Source organism: Sus scrofa, chromosome 1, assembly GCF_054392235.1.
Source record: "Sus scrofa isolate SSC_HxYL_T2T_F1_AM1 chromosome 1, Sscrofa_HxYL_maternal_Yorkshire_Landrace_v2.0, whole genome shotgun sequence".
NCBI lineage: Eukaryota > Metazoa > Chordata > Mammalia > Artiodactyla > Suidae > Sus > Sus scrofa.
The window spans coordinates 77,687,362-77,701,991 of NC_139383.1; the positions used below are offsets into that span (position 1 = coordinate 77,687,362).

Consider the following 14,630-nt stretch of genomic DNA (forward strand, 5'->3'; position numbering starts at 1 on the left):
AATGATGGTACTGACATTATAATTCTCTAGGCTGTCCTTCGACTGCTTAAAACAAAGAAATATTAAATATCAGAGGGTCAATCAAAAAATAAGGTTTCCTTTTTGTAAGTGGAACTTGATGGATTTTTGTCTGGAATTTGGCTGGCTGTGTGGAAGAGTTATGAAATAAAAAACTATGTTTGTTGGGTAAATGGATATCTTTTCATTGCTCAAGTTTCGATAATTCCATTCCACTGTTTTGACCAAGGCTTGCTAGTTTAGTTGGGTACCATATATATATAAATGGCTAGCATTTGTTGAGTGCTCGTTACACACCAAGTATAGTTCTAAGTTCCTTATTCAGGATTACAGTGTTCCATTTTCTGTTTTCCTAAAGAAGTTTAATGTAGAAAAAAAATCCAAACTCCTTACCACGGCCCTTGCCTCATCCGTCCTCTAGCAAATTGTTGTTTCCCGGCTCATCCAGCTCCCATTCCACTCGCTTGCTTTCGGGACCTTGGTGATAACCAATTTCCTGGCTTCCTGGGCCTTCTCATCCTTTAGATCCCAGCCCAGATGGGTTCGCCTCCAAAAGCCTTCTTTTGGCCATCCTGTCTAATAATGTCTCTTCTGACACCTGGCTATTTCCTTTATCACACTTTGACTTTATTTTGTTTGCTGTTTTCTACTTATCTGGAGGCTTATCTCCAGTAGACTGTGAACTCCACCAAGACAGGACCACGTGTGCTGTAGTCACTACCACCCACCCAGTGCCTAGGACACAACTGGGCAGATATTTGTGAAATACATCGAGACATGAATGAACAAGGTCTGTTTCCAAATCGCATTGACCTCCTTCCTTTCCTCTGCTCTCCCAGAAGACACGGTGGCCTTTCCAAGGCTTGCTGTCACAAAGGCTCTATTCATGATTAGGGGATCACTCCTTTTTCCAGGAAGTAGGAAACAGATTTCTTTTTCTTCATGCAACAAATATTTATTGAACCTCTATGGCTAGGCATGCAGTGAAGAGAGATAAATAGGATATAGTTCTCTTGAGTAGTTCAGAATAAGTGGAGAGAGGAAGAAGGAAAATCTGTGTGTCTGTGGAGGTCTGTTTTGAAACACAAACTCATCACTGTGTGAGGAGGAGAGGCGTGCAAGTCAGCAGCCACCTACGTGATAGACTTAAGAATCAGAGCCCCCAAATAGCTTCCCTAGTGTCTTGTCCTTGGTGCCTAAAATTCCACCAGGAGAGTGTATTCTGCAGGAGATGTAAAAGAGAAAGTGGGAGTTCCCGTCGTGGCTCAGGGGCTAATGAATCCGACTAGGAACCATGAGGTTGTGGGTTCAATCCCTGGCCTTGCTCAGTGGGTTAAGGATCCAGTGTTGCTATGAGCTGTGGTGTAGGTCACAGACGCGGCCTGGATCCTGCGTTGCTGTGGTATAGGCCGGCAGCTACAGCTCCGATTCGACCCCTAGTCTGGGAACCTCCATATGCTGAGAGTGCGGCCCTAGAAAAGACGGAAAGACAAAAAAAAAAAAAAGAAAAATGAAAAGAGAAAGCCGTGGGTGGGTGGGTGGGGGGGTTTGAGCACAGTAACACCTCCATTCTGAGGCAGCGTTAAACCACAGAACAAAACTATGACTCTTGCACAATCATAAATGGGTGGCCAGAGCTGTATGGTACTTGTCAATCTTATGACCCTCTTGGCCTAGGTCCATGTGGTCTTCACGTTATGGGCTTTGAGCCCCTCAGAATCTATAAACCAAATCGTACACGAGGTTCTCCACTTACCAGTCAAAACATCTGACATTTTTCTTCCTTATTAAGAATGGTATTAAAAGAACTTACGAGAGAGAGAATAAAACCTGATTTTCAAGTTGTCAAAAGATACGATGCTCTAACGCAATCACTTTAGCTGGGAAAACAAAATGGCCAACACAAACTGTTACAGGAACTCCCACAGCTGAAAACAGCTGTGGTTCCTGAAAGGCAACTCCTTTTTTTTATCATCTCTTCCATCTGGTTTGTTCTTTCCTTACTTTTAATTGTGCCTGGGTTCTAACATACAAATAATCATTTAGGGGTCTATGAACAAAAATAGCCATGTGCCCACTGGTTTATTTTATTCAGTCTCCTTGGTAGAGAAAGCAAGGGTTTTACAGTAATACAAGGGCGCTTGAGATTTATTATATTCTTTTTTTTCCCCAATGTATTTGCATCATGGGCTTTATTTGATGGCACAGGCATGATCTCGATTCTGGCAGCCTTCAGTGGAATGATTGTAAGGCAGTAAGGATAAACTCCTACTTTAGAAGGTTGGGAGAGTTCACCTGCTTTGAAAACTTGTGTTTTTTTTTTTTTTTCCCTACATGAAAGGGATGACCAGCAACCACGTTTGCTTTCACTTGCAAAGGCTAAGTAAGGTATGCCATTTGTATGGTGACCGTGATTTATGTATATTTTCATTAATGGATGAAGAAGTAATGCTCCTCTAAAGCCGAGTAGAACCACGTAGCCATGGTTTCCGACTGCACAAGCATCGCTTAGGTGAACAGTTCTTTTGAAGTGGTTTTGTTGGCAATTAAGTGCAGTTATAGCCCTGACATGAAACTAAGCATCTGTACACCTGCTTTGAATGCTTAACATCTGTGCCAGCGAGTGGGATCTGGAAGTCGAGGAGCACTCTGCAGGGCTGGGCTGCAGGATCCACTTAAGTAATAATAATAGTAACTAAGAGCTGCTAGTGATGGAAGTCTTACTACAAGCCAGCTACTTTCCTAGTGTCTTTAATACATTATCTCATTTAATCGTCACAGCAACGTTTCCGGGAGTCCTTGTCATTGGAGGCCTCATATATATTCTGGGCTTGCAGTGCCCCAAAGAAGGACCATGATCACTGAGGTCTCCTGACAAAACACGCCCGACCTTGACCCTCTTCCCTGCAGATTAGATGCCCCTGGGAGCCAGGGCCAAGGCATGTGAGGGGTGCATTAGGGTGAGCCCACCTGTACACTCTCAATTCCCTTTACGTCTCTTTTGAACCTGTACATATTTTCTTAATTATAAAAGCAGTGCCCGTTGGCTATAACAAATTTAACAAAAGTATACAGAGTTTGAAGAAAAATCTCCTTGTTTTCCTAATTCCCTGTCCCTTTCCCCTCATGATCACAGTGAATGTTGGGGCAAACTTTCAGACTTTTAATGGAGCTTTTCTTTATTTATTTACTTTTTGCTTTTTTAGGGCCGAACCTGCAGCACATGGAAGTTCCCAGGCTTGGGGTCGAATCGGAGCTGTAGCTGTCAGGCTACACTACAGCCACAACAGTGTGGGATCCAAGCCGCATCTTGAACCCACACCATGGCTCATGGCAACACCGGATCCTTAACCCACTGATCAAGGCCAAGGATCAAACCCATGTCCTCATGGATACTAGTCGGTTCATTATCCATGTGCCACCATGGAAACTCCTAATGGAGTTTTAAACACATATAGTTGGACTTCCCCTTGTGGATCAGGGGGTTAAGGACCCGACACTGTCTCCATGAGGATGTGGGTTCAATCCCTGGTTTTGCTCACTGGGTTAAGGATCCGGCTTTGCTGCAAGTTGTGGCACAGGTCATAAATACAGCTTGGATCCAGTGTTGCCATGGCTGTGACCCCTGGTCCAGGAACTTCCATATGCTGTAGGTGTGGTTGTCAAGAAAAAAGAAAAAGAACCCCTCCCCACCAAATCCACATGTAGTTAAAAAAAAAATGTGTATGAGATCAACACGGCATACTTCTCCTTAAATTTTTTCTTTATGTCAGAATGGATATTTTATTCTATGTAACAGAGTCTAGTAATCCATTGTATAAGTAAATGAAATTATTTACAATAATTTATGTCATTTATAATTTTATACTTTATAATTATTTATAATAATCTGTCCCTTCAGTGATAGGCTTTTTGGTGTTTTTATTCTTACTTTTAATCTAAGTAATGGATATTATTCATATCCTTATTCATGTATTTTTATAAACATCCTTTTTTGTTTGTTTGTTTTTTGTTTTTGTTTGTCTTTTCTAGGACCACACCCATGGCATATGGAGGTTCCCAGGCTAGGGGTCTAATCAGAGCTGTAGCCACCGGCCTACACCAGAGCCGCAGCAACACCAGGTCCGAGCTGTGTCTGTGACCTACACCACAGCTCATGGCAATGCTGAATCCTTAACCCACTGAGCAAGGCCAGGGATCGAACCTGAAACCTCATGGTTCCTAGTCGGATTTGTTAACCACTGAGCCACGACAGGAACTCCTAAACATCCTTATTCATGTATTTTTGTATATGCTTGTTTAATGCATCTATAGGATAGATTCCTATGAGTGAGACTGTTGGATCACAGAAGTCCCATTTAAAATTTTGATAGTGAAATTGCTTCCTGGAAGATTGTACCAATCTGTACTCCTATCAAGAGTAGACAGGAAATTTCATTTCCCCATAATCCTGCTAACCTTGTCCAAGGTTTTTTATTTTTGCACACCAAATTAGGAAAAATATAATACCTTTAACAATTTTGCATTTCTTAAATTTAGTACTGTTAAGGTTGGTTTCATGTGCTTCTTGGCTGTTTACACTACTACTGTGAATTATTCCCTTCTCCTGTCCAAGTTCTCTCCTCTCTGCCTTTCATCACCTATCTTCACTCCCAGGATCCTAGGCCTCCCCTTCCTACCTCACTTCAATAGAAGGAAATAATACAGAGAGCAAGGGGAGGGGAGCTGATGAATGAAAGCAGGTGTTAGAGACCAGAAGTATTCTCAGTGGGAGTGTTTGCATTTTCACAGAGCCTGCCCAGAGGGGGCAAAGCTTACCTCTAGAGACTGGATTGCTAGTGGTGCCATTTCAGGGTTCAACAGGAAAAACATTTTCAAGTGGAAAGATCTTCCTGGGACCCTCAAATTATAATGAATCAATGCTATCCCGATGAAGCGTTCTCCTTTTAGTGGTTAAAGACAAGTGCTTGGGACTTAGTATTCCAAAACCCTTGGTGAAGTAGTCACACTTCTACAGGTTAACTGAAGGAATTAATCAGGAAAGCAGACAGAAACTTACGTACATGATGTATCGTATCATTGCTTATTGGATCATTAATTGGATACTATTTAAAATATTCAACAACAGAGAACAGCCTAAAAACAATTCGATGCATGCACCCTTATGTTCTTCACCAGCACTATTCACAATAGCGAAGACATAGAAACAACCTAAATGTCCATCGACAGAAGAATGGACAATGGAATGCTACTCAGCCATAAAAACGAACAAAATAATGCCATTTGTAGTAACATATGGAACTAGAGACTCTCATACTAAGTGAAGTAAGTCAGAAAGAGAAAGACAAATACCATATGATATCACTTATACCTGGAATCTAATATACGGCACAAATGAACTTATCTACAGAAAAGAAATAGACTCATGGACATGGAGAACAGACTTGTGGTTGCCAAGGGGGAGGAGGAGGGGGGAGGGGGATGGACTGGGAGTTTGGGGTTAGTAGATGCAAACTATTGCATTTGGATTGGAAGCAATGAGATCCTGCTGTATAGCACAGGGAACTACATCTAGTCACTTGCGATAGAACATGATGGAGGATAATGTGAAAAAAAGAATGTATATATATATGTAAAACTGGGTCACTTTGCTGTACAGCAGAAATTGACAGAACAGTGTAAATCAACTATAACAAAGAATTTAAAAAAAACAATGTGATAGACCCATCTGGTCAAATAATATACAGCATTTTTAAATGATGCTGGAAGAGGTACACTGAATGTCCCTGGAAACCATTTTAATTTTATATTAAAGATATAATATGCAAATTAAAAAAACCAGTAAAGATGTCAAACCCCAATAAAGAATTATGTTTGGGTGATGGAAATATGAATTGGGCTTCTGGGCATATTTTAATTTGGAGAGTGAACAAATAGTACTATTCTGATAGGAAAAATTCTCTTTAAATGCAGATGGTAGAATGTTAAAAAGGTAGTTTGTGGTATTACTCCTACAAAATTATTCCTTTTTAACTTGGAAATCATTGAGAAAATAAATGCAAAGCCTGCCCCTGCCAGGGTTCAGTCTTCAGTGATTCATACATAAGGAACTCGACCACCACACCCATTGTATTACTGACTACGCTTCCCCATCAGCTGACTTCCCAACATCCAATACCAACACCAGAGTCCCAGCTGTAGGTCTCAGCAGCTCTTTCTCCCCAAGCCGTGCAACTTCTCCAGCTCTTGGCTTCCCTCTTAACTCACAGGTTAACTCATACTACTCTTGCCTATTTCTTCTAAGCATCGTCTATGTTAAATTCCTTGACTTCACTTAAAAAAAAATTATGAATTACTCTGTTATTCCCTTTGCTTTAGGAAGCTTTATAATAAATTACATGTACAAAAACTTAAATTATAATTGATTACAGCATTTGGTTTTTTTTTTTTTTTTTTTTTTTTTGCTTTCTAAAGCCACACTCGGGGCATAAGGAGGTTTCCAGGGTAGGGGCTGAGTCAGAGCTATAGCTGTTGGCCTCATCACAGCCACAGCAACACAGAATCCTAGCTGAGTCTGCGACTTACACCACAGGTCACAGTAACGCTGGATCCTTAACCCACTGAGTGAAGCCAAGGATCGAATCTGCAACCTCATGGTTCCTAGTCAGATTCGTTTCCGCTGCGCCACAACAGGAACTCATGCAATCATTACTACAATTTATTTTAAAGCTAGGCATCAGGTCTTTGGTTGGACCATCTGAACTGCTTTTTTTTTTTTTTTTTTTTTTTTTGTCTTTTTAAGGCTGCACCTGTGCCATGTGGAGGTTTCCAGGCTAGGGGTTAAATCGGAGCTGCAGCTGACAGCCTATATCATAGCCACAGCAATACCAGATTCGAATTGTGTCTACTACCTACACCACAGCTCATGGCAATGCCCGGATTCTTAACCCACTAAGCTAGGGCCAGGGATTGAACCTGAGTCCATGGATAATTTGTATTGCTGACAATTCCTGAATGGGAACTCCTGAACTGCTTTTTCTATGGTGTTTATTTGCTCAAGAAATATTTCATCTCCTAGCCTTGTGTTTCACCTCTAAAGCTCTACTATTTTCTAGCGGTCTTGTAGAGAATTGACATCAAAAATTGGGACAGACTTTTTAATCTCAATCTAAGATTTTATCACTTTCATCCGGTGTTGCCGTGAGCTGTGGTGTAGGTCACAGACGTGGCTCAGATCTGGTGTTGCTATGGCTCTGGTGTAGGCTGGCAGCTACAGCTCCGGTTAGACCCCTGGCCCGGGAACCTCCATATGCCGTGGGTGTGGCCCTAGAAAAGACAAAAAAGTAAAAAAAATTAAAAAATAAAAAATAAATAAATTTTTAAAAATAAGATGAAAAAAGATTTTATCACTTTCAGAGATGCTTACTGCACTGATACATATTATTCATTCATTCATTCATAAATAACGTCTTGAGAGTCAAGTATATGCTGGTCACTGCATGAAATGCTGGGGAATTATAGATTGAAAATACAAAATACAGTAGGCAAAAGCCTACTGCCTGGAAGAAGTAGTAAAGAAGTCCTAAGTAGATGCCATACTGGCATTAGGTGCCCCCTGGGGAGGGATCTGGGGAGGTTGCCAGAGGGGCACTTGAGCTTAGTCTTAAAAGATGTGTATGTACAATGATGGTTACATAACTCTGCAGGTCACTGAATCGCATGCTTAAATAGGGGAAGGGTGAATGTTACAGTATGTAAATTACATTTCAAAAAAGTTGTTAAAGTATAGAACTGATTCAAATGAACAAGAAGGGGAAAAACCTCCCGGGTAGAGAAAAGATTGTAGGCAAAGGCACAGGGGTGCCAAGTGAGGGGGGCTGCCAGTCCCCAAGTGTGGCTAGATCGTAGGGGAGATGTGGATGGTTCAATCTCCACAGGGCTTTAAGCAATAGAATCACAGGAGCAACTGGGTTTTCAAGGAATGGCATAAACTCTGAATCTCAATGACATTCTGGGCACCTTCTGAATTTTTTGACACAAGGCTCCCTTCTCTAACAAATCGAAGGTGGATAAAAAGCATGTAAAGGAAAAACCCAGATGCCCACGCATTCGGACAAGAAGCAAGTTTCCTAGAAGTCATGTGGGTCACCTCCCTGCCTCTAGGCAAGTTTTAGGTAAACTACCCTGGAGAGGAAATCTGATTTACACTCAAAGTTTCCCAGAGAAGCACGTTCCACCTGCGATGGGCTTTAGGCTAAGCAAAAGCATTCTTCTAAAGCTGTGTACAAATCCAACCACACACAGAAAGCCCCATGGGAAGCAGAACGTCTTCTCTTCCCTCTGCCCTATCTGTATAGGTCTAGTGATGCGAAGCAGGATGTGAGATTCCTGTCTACTCGGTTACCTAGCCCAGAATGTCCAGAGAAGCTCACTTACATGGCACGTGGTAATCAGGACCTCCAGGACCATAGTAGTGATAGTTCCACTGAGCGTGCGGGGAAGGGTTGAGAGGCAGCATCTGTACGCACGCTGGGTATCTCTGAGGTTCAAACAGATGGAACTCCCTAGATCTGAGAGGCCCGGGGAGGTCCTGGGGGTAACAGGCGGAGGTGAGGGGCAGGGGTCTTTCCAGCTGCCTGAGGCCCAGGACGTCCTGGGGCTGGGAATCGTACCCAGTGTCTGTGGTAGGCAGGTCTGGGGCTGCTCGGTTCCTGTGGGGCTGAGGCTGTTGCACCATCTCTTGGCTACTGTCCGGAGGGTCTGCTGAGGCATTAGGTAAACTCTGGTCTGATTTGTCTGAGTCATGGCCAGTGTCGGGAGAAGCTGCTGAAAGCTGAGATCCCAGCCATTGATCACGTTTTTCCATAAGTGAAAACTGATGCTCTGGGGGGAGAGCTCCAACCACAGACTCAGGCTCAGCCTGGCTGGCTGCGGAGGAGCACGAGGGAAACTCTTTGCCTGGGTCTGGGTGTCTCCTCCAGAAGCTGTCTTCACTCTCCTCCAGGACTTTGGTGCGCAGGCAGGTGACCTGCTGGGACACAGGCCACTGATGATTTGAAAGCTTCAGGGGTGAGTGAGTGTGAGCCACGTCTCCTGAGGCATAGCAAGGGGTTTGGGGTGCAGAGGAGCTGTTGGGTGCCATGTGTCTGGTATCTGGAGCAGGCGGTTCTGATTCCTCTTCCAGGGAATGCTCTGAGATGGGTTTCAGCAACTGACTTGGGTATGGTTCAGATTCATCAACCTCCACAGGAATGCTTCGATTCATTCTAGTTTCTGGAACAAGAGAAAAAACGTGCCACAGCCTGAGAAGACAGATCGTTTCTTGGAGTCCCCCACTTTATAACCTTAAGGGACCTCATTCGAAATGTGGTTTAAATTAAGAAGAGTGTGACACCAATGGGCTGGCAGAGCCCCAATCACATAAAATGGTTCACTTAACCGCCAGGCAAAGGCACTAAGGCTTAATTAAGATATTTTTTATCTGGAAGGCGATTCAAAGAATGTGACCGGGCCATCATGTGGTAGAAGTCATACACCAGTGAGGGAAAAGAGACGAAAACCAACGGCCAAATTTTAAGGAAAGAGAAATGATCTGAACGTGGGTTGCCGGAATCCATGATGAAAGAAATCCCAGGAATGGATGTGGAATGATCTCTAAAATGTACGGTTAAGTGATTAAAAAGTCAGGTGCAGCAGACCGATGTGCAGAAGACGCTGTTTTGTGTGGAAAAAATACAGAGAGGGAAATGTGGGAGCGTGTGTACACGCGTCCGCTTGTACAGGTATAAAACATACAGTGAGGACACACAGGACACTGGGGCATTGGCTGCCTTTGAGGATGGAGAGGCTGGAACAAAGCTGGGGGAGAGAAGGGAGGGGAAGAGTTTTTAACCTTTTGAACTTTTATTTTTTATGTATTTATTTGGCTTTTTTAGGGCTGTACCCATGGCATATGGAGGTTCCCAGGCTAGGGGTTGAATAGGAGCTGTAGCTGCTGACCTACACCACAGCTCACGACAACGCTGGATCCTTAACCCATTGAGAGAGGCCAGGGATGGAACCTGCATCCTCGTGGATCCTAGTCAGATTCATTTCCACTGTGCCACAAGGGAACTCTCACCTTTTGAACTTTTATACTTTCAGCCTGTGTGACTATTGCCCAATTTTTAAAAAAGATTCAAAAGCAAGCAAGCAAGCAAGCAAGACTGGGTTTAAAATCACCAGATAATGTGAGAAAAGAAATGTATATATATGTATGACTGGGTCACTCTGCTGTGCGGCAGAGTCTGGCCCAGTGTTGTAAATCAACTGTACTTTAATAAAAATAAAATAAAATAAAATAAAAAGCACTGGAAATGTCATAGTGACATTTTCCACTGAAAACTCTAGGTTATTTGGAGGACTTTATTCCCTCTCGCACGAGGCCTGCAGTGAGGGGAGCCATGACCATCTGGTCTGTGATGTAGTGGCTGAACAGGCAAGATCTGTTAAAGTAGACTTCAGCCCACAGCGCACTTAGTCCCCCCCCGCCCCCCGTCCAGGTTCTATTGGTTTTATCTATAAAAATGGAATCAATCAGTGTTACAGAATGGGAAATCCATCAATCACTCTCATTGGAATGAGAAACCAATCATTAGATTGGTTGAGATGATGTCCCAGGATGCTTCGGCTCCAGGGGAAGGAGGGAGGCAGGCTGCAGGAAAAGATGGCACAGGAGTGACCGTCCGGAGGCCCACAGAAGCCTCTAGAGGTGTGCTGGGAACAAGGGAGGGAAAAGGAAAAAAATCCTAGCAGTCTGTCCCATGGAGGCCTTGTACATAACATACCTCAAGTGCCTTCCGGAGAAAAGGGTGGTGCCAGTGGTAATGAATTTTGAAACTCCTGTTTTATCCACGTGGAATTTCAACCACAAACACTCACAGAGGGCTTCCTATGCCCAAAGGCATGATGACCATCAATTATTGTCCTAAGATAAGTTGTACAAATATAAATTCTCCTTCTCTCAAGCCCAGTCCCCAACCCAATGGCAACATGACCGCATGCATTTTAAAATGCTGCCCTGTGGAGTTCCTGTCGTGGTGCAGTGGAAATGAATCTGACTAGGAACCATGAGGTTGCGGGTTCGATCCCTGGCCTTGCACCATGGGTTAAGGATCTGGTGTTGGCGTGAGCTGTGGTGTAGGTCGCAGATGCAGCTTGGATCTAACGTGGCTGTGGCTGTGGCTGTGGCTGGCAGCTGTAGCTCTGATTCGATCTCTAGCCTGGGAATCTCCATATGCTGCGGGTGTAGCCCTTAAAAAAAAAAAAAAAAAAAAAAAAGACAAAAAAATAAATAAAAAATAAAATGCTGCCCCATGATCATCTATGTGGGAAAAGACTCTAAAAGAGAATGGATGTGTGTACATGTATAACTCAACCACTGTGTTGTATGGCAGAAATGATCACGACCTAGTAAACCAACCATGCTTCAAGCTTTCAAAATGCTTCAAACTTTAAAAGTGAAAAAAAAAAAAAAAAATGCGGCCCCACAGAGCAGAGTTAGGATCATTGGTTTCCCACCAAATTTACCTTCCCAGCCCTACAGAAAGACCTCGATTTGCCCTGTGCTCCCTGCCAAATGCCTGCCCTCTAACACTTCCCAGACCCTCACATGGTGTCCGACTTACCTGTCCGCTGCAAACCACTTTGGTAACGCTTTCCTGACACAGCAGCAAACTCCCTCAGCCTCCAAGTCCTGGCTGGCCCTCCCTCCTGGCCTCGATGTCCCCTGCCCTGGGCTGGCTCCCTTCTAGACCACTGTCTAAGCCCTTTGGTTCTGCAGAGAAGAGGCCTCATCACCTAAACTGATTAGACTCTGTAAATGTGAACAGGCGCCTACCCAAAACACACATATTTCAATTAGGGTCTATTTAAAAATGCTCCCCATTGTTTTCCTTTTTTCTTAGAATTTTTCTGCAGCTATGAAATTGGATATGCCATGCAACATGCTCTTCAGCTGGTCAGGAAACAAAAGTATTTTCCGAAGGGCTGGCTGAGTGTTGTGTAATCTCCTGTGAGCATCTGTGGGCCCACAGCTGAACAGGGGGCGCAGGGGGTGGGTGGAGGTGGGGGGAAGAGAGGCAGCCGGCGAGCCAGCCAGCAAGAGGACTAAACACTGTCAGCTCTTTTTTGGTATGAGATTCATTTTCATTTTCCACACTTCAAGTACAACTGTTTATACTCTCCCTGGGTTTTCAAATGTGAATACCTTAGAAGGGCTTCCCTAAAAGAAATAAAATTAAATTTAAAAAGCTGCAAATTCTCTTCTAGTTGAGGAGCCTTCAAGGGCTTGGAGGGAGCTAATAAAAAGGGTGACAAATGCAGTCATCTCCAGAGCGTGGTCACATAACTGGAAACCTGAGGTTCATCCTGTGATGGGAATTCTAGGGAGCCGGCCTGAAAAGAAACAAATGGTCCCTCAGATGAGAGTGAATAAGCCTGGCATGGCAATGGACAGCCTTTCAGGAAAGCTATGGGATTAGAATCTTCCAAAAATAAAATGGATCCTGATGTTTTATCTATTTATTTATATTTTTAATTTTTTTTCTTTTTCAGGCTGCACCTGTGGCATATGGAAGTTCCTAGGCTAGAGGTCCAATCGGAGCTGTAGCTGCCGACCTACACCACAGCCTCAGCATCACCAGATCCAAGCCACACCTGCGACCTACACCACAGCTCATGGCAATGCTGGATCCTTAACCCACTGAACGAGGCCAGGGAACCAACCTGCATTCTCACAGACTGTATGTGGGGTTCTTAACCCACTGATCCTCAACAGGAACTTGTCCTATGATATTTCAAATGGGTCAAACGGCAAATGATTACCCAGCCCTCCCATGTGTCCCTCTTTATGCTGTGTACTTCCATTTTGAGGCATAAGCTCAGGAGTTCCCATTGTGGCTCAGTGCTTAATGAATTGGATTAGGAACAATGAGGTTTCGGGTTCGATCCCTGGACTCGATCAGTGGGTTGGGGATCCAGCATTGCCATGAGCTGTGGTGTGAGTTGTAGATGCAGCTCGGATCCAACATTAATGTGGCTGTGTCGTAGGCCGGAGGCGGCTACAGCTCCAATTAGACCCCTAGCCTGGGAACCTCCATAATGCTGTAGGTGCAGCTCTGAAAAAGAAAAAAAGACAAAAAAGAGGTACAAGCTCAAATTAAAATTTCCATTAAATTTTTTTTTTTTTTTTTTTTTTACAAACGGCAATACCCACAAAACTCAAGAGATAACAGAGGGTATAGAGTGAAAGGTAACCAAAATTATTTCTAAAGACATGAAACATGATTCCTACCCTCAATCTGCTTGTGATCCAGCTCAAGGGAGGAAACCAATACAGGAAATCAAAGGCCCTTCCTCAGGGCCTTTGCATTTGTTGCTCCTTCTTCTTGGAACACTCTTGCCACCCCCACCCCCCAAATCTGCTTGGCTTGTTTCCTTTGGGGTCTTTACACAGCTGTCACTTCCTCAGTGAGGTCTCCTTGGTTACCCTGTAAAACTTCTACATGCTCTTCACACTCTCTGTCTCCCTTCCCTGCTTTATAATTCTCTCCAGCAGTCATCACCATTGTACACACTATAAAATATATGTTATCAATACAAACATCTAGGACATTCTATGTTCATGGTCTCCCCCCTCCTCCCAGGATGTAAACTTCAGGAGGGTGTGATTCCCCACTCTTCTGTTCACACTCATATTTTTAGCATCTAGAGCTGGTATATAGTAAGTGCTCAATAATTTTTTTTTTTTTTTGTCTTTTGTCCTTTTTTAGGGCTGCACCCATGCATATGGAGGTCCCCAGGCTAGGGGTCTAATCGGAGCTGTAGCCACCGGCCTTCACCACAGCCACAGCAATGCCAGATCGGAGCCGCATCTGTGAACTACACCATAGCTCACGGCAACGTCGGATCCTTAACCCACTGAGCGAGGCCAGGGATAGAAGCCACGTCCTCATGGTTCCTAGTTGGATTCGTTTCCGCTGTGCCACGACGGGAACTCCTCAATAAATATTTGTTGAATGAATGAATGAATGATGCCTATTTTGGAGGGGAAACAGATCTGTGTAGCTGGAAGGATGCTGAGTGTGAGAACATCAGGCTTGGGAGGATTTGGTTGGTCAACTCCTTGGAGTTCTTGAAGTTATACCACAGGAATATACGTCCCTCCTCCTCTCTTTCTTTCTCTCAAATGTTTAGTAAGTTCTGCTAAGTGTCAGGCTCCAGGGTGGGCCTGGGCCACACCTAAAGAGGCTCCACCCATGGCAAGATTGACCTGAACACTTGTTTGCAAATAAAGTTGAGTCTCTCCCCCCTGCACCCCCCCCCCCCCACATCTGCTCTTCTGCTCCAGGCAGGGAGGCAGCTGGTCTCAGGCATGCTCAGAGCCTCAGAGCCTCGCCAGAACTGACAGAACAACCCTGCCACCCTCTGAGGGTGTCACAGAAAACCACACACAAATGCCACTTCAGAGGGTCATGGGCAGATCAATGGGTTGGGTTGGAAGTGAGAGTTCTTCTTTTTTTGTCTTTACTGTCAAAACTGTTAAAAAAAAAAAAAAAAAAACCAAACACCAC

General features: G+C 44.0%; 1 protein-coding gene across 4 annotated transcripts in view; it reads right to left on the bottom strand.

The window, feature by feature from the left end:
* The window catches only part of TRAF3IP2 (TRAF3 interacting protein 2), a 53,631-nt gene that overhangs the window by 27,144 nt on the left and 11,857 nt on the right, over positions 1–14,630 (bottom strand). For all 4 annotated transcript variants that reach the window (XR_014807078.1, XR_014807077.1, XR_014807080.1 and 1 more), the window contains exon 2: positions 8,455–9,291. Coding sequence is in view for 1 of the 4 variants with exons in the window: in XM_001924787.6 (XP_001924822.2) it covers positions 8,455–9,283 (829 nt within the window). In the remaining 3 variants the exon portion in view is untranslated. The remainder of the gene's footprint in view (positions 1–8,454; positions 9,292–14,630) is intronic.